This window comes from Neoarius graeffei, chromosome 7 (assembly GCF_027579695.1).
Source record: "Neoarius graeffei isolate fNeoGra1 chromosome 7, fNeoGra1.pri, whole genome shotgun sequence".
Classification (NCBI taxonomy): domain Eukaryota; kingdom Metazoa; phylum Chordata; class Actinopteri; order Siluriformes; family Ariidae; genus Neoarius; species Neoarius graeffei.
This window is the reverse complement of record NC_083575.1, coordinates 20,205,910-20,223,264: the sequence shown is the minus strand read 5'-3', so window position 1 is coordinate 20,223,264 and position 17,355 is coordinate 20,205,910. Positions and strand designations below refer to the sequence as shown.

General features: G+C 41.3%; 1 protein-coding gene across 4 annotated transcripts in view; it reads right to left on the bottom strand.

The window, feature by feature from the left end:
* The window catches only part of LOC132889158 (arginyl-tRNA--protein transferase 1), a 220,363-nt gene that overhangs the window by 62,741 nt on the left and 140,267 nt on the right, over nt 1-17,355 (bottom strand). For all 4 annotated transcript variants that reach the window (XM_060925390.1, XM_060925389.1, XM_060925388.1 and 1 more), the window contains exon 9: nt 3,272-3,453. In XM_060925390.1, coding sequence (XP_060781373.1) covers nt 3,272-3,453 — 182 coding nt within the window. The remainder of the gene's footprint in view (nt 1-3,271; nt 3,454-17,355) is intronic.

Below are 17,355 nucleotides of genomic sequence, written 5' to 3'. Positions count from 1 at the left end.
TCTCGGACTACACAGGAACAGAGCAGACGATGAATTTAAACTTCATCCTGATGTGTAATCAGTGAGCTGGTACCACATGGTTCTCTGTTCTGTTCTTCTCTCATCCGTCTTCCAGGCTTGCCTCAGTGTGCTTTGGATTTCAATAAACAAACGCAGGACAAAAGGAGAAAAACTGCTGCAAAGAACATCACGCTCTTTCAGTGTCCTACTGAAAATAAAATAGATATAGTGGAAAATAAAGCAAAGAAGAGGGGCTGAATGAGGGAGAGGGAAAGACTAAAGAAGAGGAAGAGAGAGAAAGGCGAGGAAGACAGAGGAATGGCAAACAGAGAGGTGCTGGAAGGTCAGCCGGTTGCTGCCAGGTTCCTGGGTTCCCATCCCCTGGTGACAAAGCCTTACAAATCCATGAATGGGGAAGGGGGGAGGGGGTGTATGTGTGATGGCGGAGGGTCCCATTCACAAAAAAAAAAAGGGGACTGCGGGTATGAGGGGGGAGGGAGAGAAAAGAAACGAAACACTTCTCTCCCTCCTCACGTCCCCTGACCCCACCCGCTCCATTCTGGCAGCAGCTTGAATCCCCCCATTATCTCCTCTTCAGCGAGCTGACACTCCAACACAAGCTAATTATGCCACAGCACTCACCACACGACACGAGAGCCCTGTGTCTTATTAATGTAGATGGCCGTTTCCCTCTCGCTGCCTCACTCACACATGCCTCAACAGTCTTTATAATAAAATATACATCCATACACCAGCTGCCCCCCCGACACACATACACACTCCGAGACCCATTACAATGATAAACATGTATACGACAGTATTTTTCCACAGACGTTAAGACACTTGGATAAAAGACTTGAAATCTGAAGATAGAATTCCCAATTAGAGCAATTTATTTCTGAAGTGGAGAAAGCCCCCCCCCAGAAAAAAAAAAAAAAAAAGAATATTTGGGGACTCTTTGTAGGTGAAAGTTCTCTCATGAATTTGCCAAGAGTGTAAAACTATCAGGAATTTGAAATAAAAAAGGACTTGATTTGTTGAACACTTTTCTTTGAAAATTATTTCTTTTACAAAGTTCCATGTCTTCATTATTATTATTATTTTGCACTAGCAGCGGTGGCGCAAATTGTTACTCTCACTCAGGATCTTTCTACTTTATTAACATTTTTAGGACACTATTTCTCCCTCGGTTCTTGGTTAATCACCACCAAATTTCACATGAAGAAAACCTCTGGGCTGAATTATGTTGCAGTGACTTTTGGTGGTGATCTGGATTAATGAACCGGAATGATTCATGAAAAATGGGCATTTTTTCCAATCACTTATAACTCTGTTAATTTTCATGATTTTTTTCAATCTTTTTTTTTTTTTTAATTTTGCTCAGGGCACAACTTTTCCTCACCAAGTGTCATTCTCTATCTCTTATCGTTCCAGATCTATAGGGCACTGTGACCAGACGTCCTGGTTTGTAACAGCTAGCGCAAATTACTCGATCTAGTTATTATTAATTATTATTATAAACTAGTTGAAATTAGTAAAAAATTTCTGGGGCAGAGAGGAAAGGGGGGGAGCCCTTGGTATGTCTAAACCTCTGACAGGTAGTGTATTTCTCATGCATTTACTCATCTGAAATGTTCAATATAGTCAGTAAGTAAAATTAATCAGTTATTAAATAACTGAAAAAAGAAAAGCGTTTCTAAGTTCGAATTCTCCTGTTTGAGTGGGAGGGATGGCATTACTCTCTCTTTCTCCCTGTCAAGCACAGCAGCATTAGCCAATCAGGGGTGTCAGTGAGCTCGTGTATGTAGAAGAGGGCAGACAGCTTGTTCCTCCAGTTCAGAAAAATGTGGTTGAGGTCTTCCGAGTGGTGCAGTGGGGTGTGTGTGTGTGTGTGTGTGTGTGTGTGTGTGTGTGTGTGTGTGTGTGTGCGCGCACGCGCATCAGTTGCCCTCACTTTCATAAAATCTGATGCATTTTTGTTTGGGTGTTCCTTTTCACCAATAAAAGACATCCCGTAAAATTTTTTGACCATATTCAAAAGTCTAATGGTGGCACCATGAGATGCACCCGGGGGGGCTAGTTTGAATCTCGCTGATGCCATCCGTGTCAGGGAGCTCAAGAGAGGAAGAAAGGGTGGCATACTTCCTCTCCCATGTCAATTACAGTGACGTGAGTAAAAATCTTGAAACAAAAATCATATGACTGATTACTGCTCTGAATTACGGTAACATTATCATGGCTACTGCTCCAGCCTGATCACTAACACGTGCTACATTCTGCTCATTTTATGCTGATTATTTGTATCATTCAAAAAAAAAATCTAAGTAGTGCAAATTATTTCATTTCTATAATATAGAAAAGAGTCAAAACAGAGAAAAAAATAATAAAGAGTCGGCGTGCCCACACTTTTGACTGGTACTGTATTTAGTGAGATGATGTTCAAAAGTGTGGTGGTGTTTTTGGTTTTCCTTTTGTCATTATTTGTATACTACTGCTGCATTTCTTTTATTAAATCATTTTTTAAAAAATACAAATTGATCCTTCTCAGTAGGCAAAACTGTCTTCACCTTGTCTCAAGCGGTTTTTTTCCGTTGTCTCTTTCAACCCGAGTTCTAACTTCGGATTTGCTTAAAGCCGCTTTGGGACACTTTGTGCCTATTGATGATAATTTTTTTTTTTAAATCTACACACATTTTTAAAAATGAATATTGAGAGAATATTCAATAAAATGTGTAATTGAAAATATTTAGCACTTACAACTGTGTCAACGTTTTAGATGTTGAAATAATGACATACCTGGCCTGCTGACCTTTTATTAAATACCATCGTACCCACAGCCCAGGAGCACTGACACACTACATCAATCTCACACACACACACACACACACACACACACACACACACACACACAGCAGCTGACCCAAACGCTCACAGCAGCTGCTTTAGACACAGCAGAAACTCTCCATTTTTCCCTTTTAAAAGGCCTCCTCCTTTTTCCACTTTCCCCTACAATATAAATGCTGAAAAATGTGCTGCTTACCACAGTAATGTAACTCAGGAAAGTGAGAAAGCTATTTTTCAGGTATTGAGTCGTGAGACACAGCCTTCTCGCTATGCAACATCAAATATTAATGTGCGCAAAAGACCAAAACCCTTGTAAAACTAACAGAACATATTACACATGCATTTTAACTTACACATGTAAATACATGTCCATATACATTTGGAATTCAAAAGAAGCGTGAGATGTTCATGAAGGTGTGAGAAGCACCTGAGAGCAGAGTAGGAGCCCAGCGAGAGGAAGGAGTAGTCCGGATGGTAGTAGAGGTAGACTGAGGAGACACAGTTGGGCAGGATGTCGATCACACCCACGGCTACGATGAGTCCGTCGAGCCAGTACTGCTGGTGGAAGGAGCCGTAGCCCATCTCGGGTCCATCAGGAGACATCTCCGCCTGTTTGTTTATTTAAAAAGAGCAAGTTGGCTAAAATGGAATCGTGACGGATGAGAATACAAATCAAGATACATCAGACATTGGCAAAACTGCTTCTGTTCTACATGCCAAACATGGCTTATCCAGTCATAATTGTACAGCGAGTGCGACAGGTGAGAAGTCGGTGTTCGGTGAGAATTGAACACACCCTTTTCAAAATGTCCAGCATTTGAATGGTGAAAGATGGAAAACAGTTCAAGCACACGTTATTTGGGACGCAATAATCAACACTGTGCCCATAGCATAGTCGTTGGATTGGATTTACTGGTTTGCATGCTGGGATTAACCATTTTCGCAAAACGGTGTACATTTAAATAAACAGATTGTGTCTCAAATGCTGTATTATGCATTACATACGATACACTTCATACACTGGGTGAGGGTACTTCAAAAAGCTCTTGGCCTCACCCAAAAACAATTTGCGCAACTCCTATTTTGGGGCATAACTGTATAGTATAAAGCCTTCCATCACTTTCCACAAAAACTCAAATGAAAGAATCAGTCAAAGAAAAAAGTAGAGGAACGCTTTGAACTGGCGTGATGTTGCTCCAGGACAATGCGCCCGTCCTCACTGCACAGGTGGCAGGGGCAGAAGCAGCCAAATGTGGCTTTGAACTGCTGCCTCACCTGACCTGGCACTGCCTGACTTCCATCTGTTTCCCAAACTGAAATCCCACTTGCATCACCAATTTCAGAGTAATGATAGTCATCCATGCTCTTGAGGACGATCTGGAGGCTCAAGATGCGACTTTCTTCCACAAAGGGACAGCGAAGCTTGAACATCAGTGGACCAAGTGCAATGACGTTAAAGGAGACGATGTTGAAAAATAATGCAAGAGCAAGCTTTCTCCTGTGATGCTTTCTGGGCGAGGGAGGCTGAGAACTTTTTGAAGTACCCTCATATAAATACACTACTCCTTCATGCAGGATACACATCAAGAGCGTCAATTAATTTTCATATCAACCATCAGAATACGAGGAAAAAAAAATAATGCGATTTGATTGTGGGATGCTTGTTGGTACCAGATGGGCTGCTTTGAGCATTTCAGAAACAGGCTAGAAAGTTCACAGAGAAGGGTGTGGAAAAACAAAACAAAAAAAAACATCCAGTAGGTTGAAAGGCCTTGTTGATGAAAGAGGTCAGTGGAGAATTGCCAGACTAGTTCTAGTTGACAGGATGGCTCGAGTACCGTAACTCAATTAACCACTCTTTACAACCGTGGTGAGGTGAAAAGCGTCACAGAATGCACAGCATGTTGAATCTTGGTGGATGGGCTGCAAGAGCAGAAAAGAAAACCAGAACGTCAAGGACGTAGCAGCTCATCTGGCCTGCCATCAAAACAACCATGATGAACAAAACAGAACTGAAACGTGACCATGTGAGAGAGGACCAACCTCAACGACAAATTGCTTACAACATGAAAAATCAACAAAGGACTAAATTTTGTTCTCCTAAGGGAAGATCTATCTAAAACCTCAATAAGAAATGAATTTGCATGATAAATGAGAGAAGAGATACAATTCTAGTCAGAAGATGATTTGTTAGCAAAAAAACTGACAAGACAAGACAATGATCAAGCAGAAGGTCTAGTTCCTTCAAATAAAACAAATCGGAACTGAGGGAGGGGACGCGGCTAAACTGAAAATAAACAAAATTGTAAACAAAGTTGCAAACAAACTGTTTACAAGAAGAAAATCAAGCCAACAACCAACCAAGTTTTGTTCCCTGAGGGAAGATCTACCCAAAACATCCATCAGAACTGAAATCAGGTGAGAACTGTGAGAGGAGATGCAATTCTAATGAGAAGTTCCAAAATTCGTTAGCAAAAATTTAAAGCAATCACCAAGTGTTGTGCAGAAGGTCTAGTTCTTTCAAACAAAACAAATCAGAACTGAAATCCATCGAGAATTGAGGGACGAGATACGATTTAACCGAAAATAAACAAACTGTTAACAACAGGAAAATTAATAAAACGCATGACCAAGTTTTGTTTCTCATGGAAAGATCTACCCAAAACATCAACCACAATTGGAATCGGATGAGAAATCAGAGAGGAGATACAATTCTAGTGAGAGGCCTGGAAAATTCGTGGTCCAATTACTCACTCGTTAGCAAAAATTTGACAAAACAAAACAGAGTGACGAGATCTTTCAGACAAAATAATCGGAACGGAAAGCCGTGAAGAACTGACGGAGGAGATATGATTTAACTGAATTGTATACACGACGATGGCCATGGCAACAGCTCATCGGCCTCATGGCTTTCCATTCCCATCAGCCAAGAACATTGATCTGAGGCTACACTGGGCACAGGATGGTTAAAGATCGGAAAAAGAGCAGAAGAAGAAAAACTTTTGGAAATTGCCCGTTTTTACCTCGTGCCAATTCTCAAAACCCAAAACGCCTGGTTTCAATTACCTGACTAACATATTTGATGTGGTGGTGTTTTTAGGAAGCGTGTCAGCAAAATACTGTCTAAACTGCAACAGCATCTAGTGGCTCCACCCCTTCCAGTGGAGAAAAGGCTCCGTTTTATTCTTATGCACTTTTAGTACGTCATCCATGCAACAGGTAAAAGTGCAACAGGTTTCACTGAGTGAACACGCGATTCCCACTAAAAGTATGTAAAAAACATTGGCGTGCACGTTCGAGTGTGCTGGGAAAGTAGAATGCGTTCCGTTAGCTTTGGTGTGTACAGTGCAAATGTACAGCAGGAACATGGTGTACACAACAGGGTATACAGTAGCTTACTAATAGCTCCCAAATGTTGGCCAAGCTCAAACGCTTGTGTGTGTGTGTGTGTATGTATATATATATATATATATATATATATATATATATATATATATATATATATATATATATATATATATATATGCATATGCATGGCTATTGGGCTTCTCTTCAAGTCACACAAACATGGGGTGAGGTATTTTAATAAAAAGACCCAGCAGGAACAAAATCAATATCCAAACCAAAGACCAACAGGAAGAGGAGGAAACGGGAGCCAACTTTCAGCCTTCTTTGTATTAAGAAAAATGACACTATTTCACGGCCTCTACAAGACAAACAGCTTTTTCTTTGGCGCTATGTATTCAATCGCTCAAACGCAGCGTATTTTCAATTCCTTACCACTCCACTGGCCCTGTTACCCACTCGAGATCATAAATCCCTACTTTTTCAATCAAGGCGAGGGAGTGAGATGGATGTGTTGCTCTTGTTGTTACCTTTGTGACTTCAAATGGCTCAGTGGGAGGGCGTAGGCTCAGCCAGCGCTGGTAACGGGATCTTGTCCACTCTCCCCCCACTTCAATCCATCTGGGCCCAGTTAGCCGTGTTGGAATGCACTCGTTATCACGCAAATCCTGCACCCCGAGAGGCTCGCCATGCCACTGCCAGCCAAATTAAACACACTCATAACGCACAGACGAGTACACTTAAACCTCAGGTATTGCCATGACCCAACCCAGCTCGTGAAAGCTGGCACTGGAGTATTCCTACCCAAACTCTTAGTGGGGGGACCTTACAAAATATAAAGCCCAACAAACAAAAACAGAACGTGATCCCTTATTTTTAACAGCGTTCCACATGTGTCTGCTAATTATTTTCATACAGTCTGCTTGTCAAACGAGCTCCACATTGAAGTGGCCGTACGAACTCAAGCACGTGTTACAGGACATTTGAGATGAAGTGCTTTGCCTCAAACTGATCAGCGGGATAGAGGTTTAGATGCAGTAGATACTTTTTTCGAATAAGAAATGATGAGTAAGCTTTTATTTGTCACTGCCAGATTAGCACGGACAAAAATAGCCATTAGTTTAAAAAAAAAAAATAAATCACACTTGGCTCATGGATGGTCTTCAGGGCTTATGTCATTTGGCAAATATTGAAACATTTGCTTTCACTTTTGCAGAACTGTTTACCGTCATTTCTGCCCGGTTTGTGCATGTGCAATGATTTAAATCTTCATCATCTGCTTGTATTTTGTCCCTGAAGCAAATCTAACGCTGTCTCTCTGGAAGCTGTCTGTGTTTACTTCGGAAGAAGGGAAAAAATTTAACGCTGTGACCTGAGCACTGCCTTGCTGGACAGCCTAATGACTGCACTTTGGCCACTGCGACAGCCAGAAAAGCGTCCAGAAAGAAGCAAGGTGGAGGGAATGAAAACACGCGGGCACTAAACAGAGCCTAAATCACTAGCATATGGCGCCTCGGTTCTCGATGTTGGTCTTTGTTACTCACACACAGAAGCACTGAGTGAAAGCTGAAGCAGTTAACATTCCTCAACCCTTGGCTATACAACAATACCACCAAATGGCCCAATTTAACTATTCAACAGTAAATATACAGCAGGTATCAGCAACGCTGCTTCTGAAGATACAGAGAGCCCGTCGCAATCAAAACCACCTGATTCAACGCAACGGGTTCCTCTACGCGGTTAAAAAAAGGCGCCTTCAATTCGGATAGACACCAAACTACACAGCAGCTCTCATGATCAGACGGGTCTTCTCTGTCAAACAGCATAAACAGATAAAGGTGGATATCATGGTCACGTAAATACACTCCAGTTGCTCACCAAAGCAATCAGCAATGGTTCGTTGAGTTTGCTTGGGGGAAGGAAAAAAACAAAACAAAAAAAACCTGTTTGATTACAGCTGCGGTTCGTGGCATGACCTGGCATGCTGTCTATCGATATTAACTCATGTCTCAGCAATGAAAAGACGTTCCCTGTCCCTTCTATCAGAAGGTTGCTCAATACTCTCAGCCGAGTTCCACAAGCCGTCGGCTATGAAGAAAATCCTGGGGTTTGCGGGTTTAAAAAAAAAAAAAAATCACCGATACAAATATACACTACCGTTCAAAAGTTTGGGGTCACCCAGACAATTTTGTGTTTTCCATGACAAGTCACACTTTTATTTACCACCATAAGTTGTAAAATGAATAGAAAATATAGTCAAGACATTTTTCTGGCCATTTTGAGCATTTAATCGACCCCACAAAGGTGATGCTCCAGAAACTCAATCTGCTCAAAGGAAGGTCAGTTTTATAGCTTCTCTAAAGAGCTCAACTGTTTTCAGCTGTGCTAACATGATTGTACAAGGGTTTTCTAATCATCCATTAGCCTTCTGAGGCAATGAGCAAACGCATTGTACCATTAGAACACTGGAGTGATGGTTGCTGGAAATGGGCCTCTATACACCTATGGAGATATTGCACCAAAAACCAGACATTTGCAGCTAGAATAGTCATTTACCACATTAGCAATCAGTGCGTTTACATGCACATAGAGAAAATCGAATTTCTGCCGTTGCTCGACTGAAATCGAAGTTCTAAATGCCATGGAAACACCTTAGCTAGGCTGAAATCGAACCGAACTTGATTTCTCGTAATCGAGCTACACGACCTAGATTATGCGATTGTAGCCGAGCTACTTAGTGCATGTAAACCCTATCGAGCTACGTAGTCGAGCTACTTACTTCAGCACTGCCCCTTCCGGAACTGACGAGACCACAAGCGGGAAACACAACAGCCTCGGTCGGCATGACAAAGAAATCATGACAACAGCATGAATCTTTTCTTTTTGTGGCATTGTTTGCATTGTTAAAATTTAGCTCACTTACTGTATCACCAAATACATCTGTACAGCTGTTGCATAGCTGTGAATTGTGTACATAAACAAGTCATTGTATTTGTGCGCGCGTGTGTGTGTGTATATGTGTGTGTGTGTGTGTGTCCAACATCTGAAGAATGTCAATAAAAACAAAACAATTGAACTTTTTGTGAGTTTATTAAAGACACAAGTTAAATTGTAAGCAAAAAAAAAATATTTTTTGTGAGCAAAAAAATGGACTTTAGAAAAATTTACAATTGTGCAAAATAAGTCATCTTACAAAACAGTGGTCTGCACAGGACAGTTTGTAGCCATACAGTCTGCTAGAGCAAGCCTAACAGCTTGAGCACGGAACTTGTGAACACGGAACTGCCAATGTTGCCAGATTGGGCGGTTTTAAGTGCATTTTGGCGGATTTGAACATGTTTTGGGCTGGAAAACGTCAGCAGTATCTGGCAACACTGCTGATAACTTTGTTTATACTCTTGAATAGCTCTTCTTCATGACGACAACCGGAAGTGTACCAACACGATGGGGCGTGTAGCGCCACCTGTGGCTCGGGTGCACAATGTACCTCACACAATAGCTCGATTTCCTTGTGTGCATGTAGGATTGGATTTCTCTGGCACCCCTGCTGGGACCCTTAGCTCGATTACCGACAGTAGCTCGATTTGGATGTGCATGTAAATGCACTGAATGTATAGAGTGTATTTCTGATTAGTTTAAAGTGATCTTCATTGAAAAGAACAGTGCTTTTCTTTCAAAAATAAGGACATTTCAAAGTGACCCCAAACTTTTGAACGGTAGTGTAAATCGTGATAGAATTTCTCATAGAAAGGCTTGAAAAGGAAAAAAAAAAACATGGGTGCATTCTCAAATTTATCTTCATTGCGTGCAAATCCGTTTAGAGCGTGAGTAAATCACATTTTCCATGCACTCATGGAGCTTTCTCTCCTGACTTTCAGGGAAACCATCAACCAGTTAGAACAAGTTATTACTAATAATAATAATAATACAAACAACTCCTCCGCGACAACACGGAACCAGTTTTGCCAAAAAACATAAAAGCCTCATTCAGGGAGATTTTCTGTTCTTCGGTTTATATCTCACAAATTAGCATCCAAAAACAAAGACCAACGTTAGCTAAACACTAATGAACATGTAAACTCTGTGGCCTTTTCTTTTATACCAGTGAGAAATCCCCATTTTACAATTCCACAGGAAATCATTTCCACCATCCAGTTCCAATCGTAAATCAAACGCTCCTGATCAGCTGAAGTCAATCCTCGAGTGCAAAGTGTTCGAGAAAGATGTGTTCAATTAGAACGGCAACCAAGCACTGGAAAATCTAGCTCTTGTGATCAAAGAGACTTGCTCCCTCTTGAAAAGTGAAGACAGAAAACCAACGATCAAGAGGGACGTCAAGCACGGACGGCACGACATCATCATAACCAGCTGATCAGTGGAGCAATCGATGATGGATCGTTTACTTTTCCTTACGGAAATGATGGCGTTTGATTACGACTGCGGTTCACGACGTGGCCCGATATGCTGGGGCTTGAATCAGACTCCAGCTCAGAGTTGGTAGTTTCAGAGTAATTTCAAACAGATTGTGTGCATATTGTGCCCGGGTGCACGAGTCATGCTACTCATATGCTCCAGGTGGGTGTGATGGAGTGCGTGTGTGTTTACCATAGCAGCTGAGAAGGGCCAGTGACATCAGCGTGCACATGCGTGTGTGTGTGTTGTCTAAAACAGAGAGAAAGTGAGCTTATGGGGCAAAAGTGGTACCCGATGTCCATAAAATTCTGACGACTAATTACACAACAGCACTGTTAACAAGCATTTCCCCTAAGGACAGACACATCATGCGCCAATAAAAAGGCATTTAGCAAAGTCAAGTAGAAACAGGCTTCCAAATGCAATGCAGGCCCATCTCTGAGCACGGGCGTGGCAGTAACACACACAGAGCTGCAGAGTGACTTCCATGCTGCTCAAAAGCGTGACACGAGTTAGGTCATGTGAACCACACAAACACACCTGGGTAAATATTACTACGTGAATGAGGAGCGCAGACACTGTGGGCGGAGTCAAATTACTTTAGTTTGCTCCTGACCTTCTGAACAGAGTTCAAATCATTTTGAAAGGCGGATGTGCGCGCGCGCGCACACGTAGTTCTTTCTTACCTTGTCGCTTCGCTTATAAATAACGATGAATTACAGTCATTTGAATGTGCTGAATGAAATGAACAAGCAAATAAGTCAGAAAGACTGATTTAAATTCATTTAACACCCCACACACACACACACACACACACACACACACACACAATGAAGTGAGGGAATGGTGGGATTCTAATTTTTATATACACAACCCCGATTCCAAAAAAGTTGGGACAAAGTACAAATTGTAAATAAAAACGGAATGCAATAATTTACAAATCTCAAAAACGGATATTGTATTCACAATAGAACATAGACAACATATCAAATGTCGAAAGTGAGACATTTTGAAATTTCATGCCAAATATTGGCTCATTTGAAATTTCATGACAGCAACACATCTCAAAAAAGTTGGGACAGGGGCAATAAGAGGCTGGAAAAGTTAAAGGTACAAAAAAGGAACAGCTGGAGGACCAAATTGCAACTCATTAGGTCAATTGGCAATAGGTCATTAACATGACTGGGTATAAAAAGAGCATCTTGGAGTGGCAGCGGCTCTCAGAAGTAAAGATGGGAAGAGGATCACCAATCCCCCTAAATCTGCGCCGACAAATAGTGGAGCAATATCAGAAAGGAGTTCGACAGTGTAAAATTGCAAAGAGTTTGAACATATCATCATCTACAGTGCATAATATCATCAAAAGATTCAGAGAATCTGGAAGAATCTCTGTGCGTAAGGGTCAAGGCCGGAAAACCATACTGGGTGCCCGTGATCTTCGGGCCCTTAGACGGCACTGCATCACATACAGGCATGCTTCTGTATTGGAAATCACAAAATGGGCTCAGGAATATTTCCAGAGAACATTATCTGTGAACACAATTCACCGTGCCATCCGCCGTTGCCAGCTAAAACTCTATAGTTCAAAGAAGAAGCCGTATCTAAACATGATCCAGAAGCGCAGACGTCTTCTCTGGGCCAAGGCTCATTTAAAATGGACTGTGGCAAAGTGGAAAACTGTTCTGTGGTCAGACGAATCAAAATTTGAAGTTCTTTATGGAAATCAGGGACGCCGTGTCATTCGGACTAAAGAGGAGAAGGACGACCCAAGTTGTTATCAGCGCTCAGTTCAGAAGCCTGCATCTCTGATGGTATGGGGTTGCATTAGTGCATGTGGCATGGGCAGCTTACACATCTGGAAAGACACCATCAATGCTGAAAGGTATATCCAGGTTCTAGAGCAACATGTGCTCCTATCCAGACGACGTCTCTTTCAGGGAAGACCTTGCATTTTCCAACATGACAATGCCAAACCACATACTGCATCAATTACAGCATCATGGCTGCGTAGAAGAAGGGTCCGGGTACTGAACTGGCCAGCCTGCAGTCCAGATCTTTCACCCATAGAAAACATTTGGTGCATCATAAAATGGAAGATACGACAAAAAAGACCTAAGACAGTTGAGCAACTAGAATCCTACATTAGACAAGAATGGGTTAACATTCCTATCCCTAAACTTGAGCAACTTGTCTCCTCAGTCCCCAGACGTTTATAGACTGTTGTAAAGGGAAAAGGGGATGTCTCACAGTGGTAAACATGGCCTTGTCCCAACTTTGAGATGTAGTGTTGTCAGGAAATTAAAAAAAAAAAAAAGCACCTAATTTTTCTCTTTAAATGATACATTTTCTCAGTTTAAACATTTGATGTGTCATCTATGTTCTATTCTGAATAAAATATGGAATTTTGAAACTTCCACATCACTGCATTCCGTTTTTATTTACAATTTGTACTTTGTCCCAACTTTTTTTGGAATCGGGGTTGTGTGTATATATGTGCCCTGTGTACATGTGGCTACTGCTTATAAATAAAATTGCTTTCTGATCCCATGTCCAAACAATAAATATAGCATATATATTTACTCTATGAGGCAGTAGCCACAAAAATGAAGCGGAATCCAAAAATGAGCAATTAAAAAAACAAACAAAAAAAAAACCCAGAAGTAAAATAACGCATGCCTATACACACACGTTATTTACCAGCTGGGAGGCCAGTATCGTGAAATACCGTGACCGAGGTCTTGAATTTACTGAGCGAGGCTCTCTGGGCCGAGGTCAGTATTCAAGGCTGAGGTCACGGTATTTTACCATACGGACCGACCTTAAGCTGGTAAATAATATATTTATTTTTTTCTTTACCAAATTCTAACAGAAAACGAGAGCGCCTGAAAGGGAAACCGGAGCCGAGCCGCCATTTTGAATCCTCATTCACGGCTGTAATGCAAATGGCTTCCTCCTCGGTATACAAGTGCACTTCCATGGCAGGAAAAAAAAAAAAAAAAAACTACATTTTGCCACCTATGTAGTCCCCTATTTATACAAATAGGAGTCATTCAGGATTCAGCCATGTTTTTGCTCGGCGTTAGCAACAGTTGCAGGTTTTTAGCTTTCTCCTGAAATGTTTTCTTTTATTTCTTCTTCCTCAGGGTAGTAAAACTCGCCTTTGCTGTGAACACTGTCATTATCGCTATCCGTGCTGTAAAATTAATGCCATTCTCCTGAGAAACGCAAAAATAAATGTTGACAAAAATTACTACCATGTTTGTTGCTGTGAACGAGCGAGTCGCCAGAGGTCCGTATAGTAGGACACAGACCCGCTCACCAGCCAATCAGAGCACAGGATTTGATGGAAACCGGACTGCAAAAAAATTATTTATATTATTCTACTCTTACAGTTTTCGAAACTGAAACCTGCTGTCGCCATGACCGAAACTCTTATTTCCAGGAAAAGGCCTGGCACTAGAGCTCAGTGGTCTCAATACTCTTTTCGATAACCTCCTGTAACAACTCAGAAGTGTGTCACATCTCCATCACACATGGGACCACTGGCTCAAGGTGGTGAGGAAATGGGGACAACCTGGAGTATATTTTAAAATGGGAACGCGCTTTCCCTCGGTAATAAGCATAAACATGTCTGAAAGCGATTTCTTTAGTCTCGTCCATTTATTTCGAGCGGTGAACCGAATTGTACACACTCACCGGCCATTTTAATAGGAACACCTGTATGCGCATGCGCAGTGTGATTGTTACACTCATTCTTACAACACGATGACACCGTGGCTACAGCCTCACTGCGCCTCGATGAGGCAGTAGCCACAAAAATAAATCCGCCAAAAGTTGACACGCCTATAAAATTCAATGGTTTTTCTTTTTCTATTTTTAGTAATTAAAAGACACTTCATGTCTTAAAGTAATGATGGATGTTGTTTGTCTTTACTTAGTGGAGCGGTTCTTGATGTAATAAGGCTTGCTACAATTGTGGAACAGGGCTGTTTACTGTATTTTTATTATTAGCTCATCCGGCCAACAGGCGATGAGCTTATCCCATCATGTTGTCCGTCGTCCGTCTGTTCTCCATCCGACATCGTCCACATTTCACAAAAATCACTTCTCTCTCAATTCATCAATTTTTATTCTTTTTGGCAGGAAGGTAGGTTTGCCTACATAACTGGCACATAACTTCCAACCAAATTTGCATAATTGCAATTAATAATGAAGATATGGAGTAATTAAGGCCCTGTCCACACGGCAACGGATTCAGGTGACTCCGATACAATTGCTTATCGTTTAGGCCTGGCGTCCACACGGCACCGGCGTTTTGGGTGCCCAAAACGCAATCTTTTTGAGAACGGGTTCCAGAGTGAAAAGATCTGGCAACGTTGCCGTTGTGAAGTCGTCTGGATGAGTAGAACGGATTTGTTTACGATGACGTCACAACCACATGACTCTGAGTGCTTCACGCCGGGTAGAAGTGTAACGAACTCGATGCGGGTTGTCAACAAATCCTATAACTTGGTTCATGAAACGCGCTTACAAAATATTTTCACTGTGAATATTTATTGTGTAATGGTGCAAAGTGAGAGAGAGAGAGACTCTGCCCTTAGGGCAGAGTCAATCCCGCCAGCAAAAATAGGGAAAAAAAAGGAGCGATCTCACCTCTTCAGATGTGGGTTTAAGTCCTACAATACATTCCTCAAAAAGGGTGTAGAAGAGCAAATTAATCCATCAACGTGTAGCATTCAATTTATTCCGGACCATTAAAGACGCCGCCTTCCGCGTAGAATCATACGTCATCCTCGCCGCCATACTGGATAGGTCAAAGCGGAGAATAAAGATTCATGTGCTGCGTTTAACTGTACCAACAGGTTTGCCGTCCAAACGAGATCACATGGGATTACCTTTCACAGGTGAGACTGGAAAAATACTTTTCATTGTATTTGGTCATTATAATGTAATTTTACGAACAGATTTTCCTGACTTTGTGGCTAATATGAAGTCTCGCGCATAATAGTTTATGCGCATGCGTCCTTACTTCTTCTATTGTTCTGGTGTCTCCGAAGGGACCGTCTTACAGCGCCCCTAGAGGTGTGGCATGTGTATTGCATCGTTTTCAGCAAGCGTTGCGTTGCCATATGGACCTGATATTTTACTGATCGTTGCCCATTTGGACGCGATATATTTTTAAATAACATCTCGTTGTCGTGTGGATGTAGCCTAAGCCTGAATGAGCAGTTTCCACACAAATCGCTTCTTCTCCCTCAATTCTTAACCGATTTTGATTCTTTCTGGCATGAAAGTAGGGGTACTTCGGGTGCATATAACTTCTACTCAGAATTGCTTAATTACAATTATTAATAAAAGTTACAGACTAATTAAGCCTTAAAGGAGAACTGAAGTCATTTTTAAACTTGCTTCATTTCTTAATTAATACGTTATTCAATTACGTTTTTGGTTTTAGTAACCTTATATCGTGACTCGTATTGGCAACTAATTGCAATTAAATATATGTATCGGCCTATTCGGTTTTTAGCCGTGTTGAATTTAGTTCGTTTGGTCCACGGCAGGTGTCGCTTATCCGCGCGATCTTCACGAGACTTGTGAGAGACTTCGAAACATGAAGTGTCAGCCAGGTGTCAGTGCCGCCATTTTGAAAACTGTTTTCCAAACGAAATATTGCACAAAAACGAGTTTAAATGACGATTACTGCCTACTTTTTTCAAACTTTCCTGATTGCTATCAAAACAAACAAAACTTCCGGCTTGATTACGTCAGCATTTGAAAGAGGGCGCGCGCGTCTTTTGACAACGTTGGCAGATGTTGGTCACTTTGATTTCCGCTGTACGTTTTACTTCCATCCTATGATGTCTCGCACAGGTCTCAATGCATCTCGTTTACGGCCATCGCTTTGCCATATGGACTGATATATTACAGAGCATATTTCAAACACTCAACTTGTGATAGCAGTGACAAAATAGCGATCAGAAATGCATTCCTATATTTAATAAAATGAGGTAAATAGAATTTTGATGATAAAAAAAATTTGCCTTCAGTTCTCCTTTAATGAGCATTTCAACAAAAATTGCTTCTTCTCGGTCAATTCCTCGCCATTTTGGATTATTTCTGGCAAATAGGTCAGTATTCCTAGGGTGTATGTATATCATTTCTATATATAGCTTGTACATAGGGTATACAGCTTGCAACGTTTATTGCACAAGGTGGCCCACTTTAGATTGTTCCTCCTGGACTAGACGGGGCCGGAGTGAGCTACGCTGACATCGACCGTCTCGTTTACCATTTACCTACTTGATCTCAGATGCATTACAAAGGCAAGAAATTGCACTAATTAACTTTTGATGAGGCACAGCTTTTAATTGAAAAGCAATCCAGGTGATGACCTCCTGAAGCTGGTTAAGATAATGCCAAGAGTATGCAAAGCGTCATGCTTTGAAGAATCTAAAATATGAAATTTTGTTTTTAACACTTTTTTTTTTTTTAAGCTGCATAATTCCACATATGTCCCAGATGTTATTTCATAGCTTTGATGTCTTCAGTACTGTTCTACAAGGTAGAAAATAGTCAAAGTACAGAAAAACCTTTGAATGAGTCTGGGTGTACAAACTTTTAATAACTGTCACTGATTAATAATTGTCTAGGACAAAACAAGGTCCATATTGGAGAAATATGTCCGTTAATACATTCGCCATCCATTTTATTAGGAACACCTGCTACAGGAAGACTACGGTAACTTAACTCAAA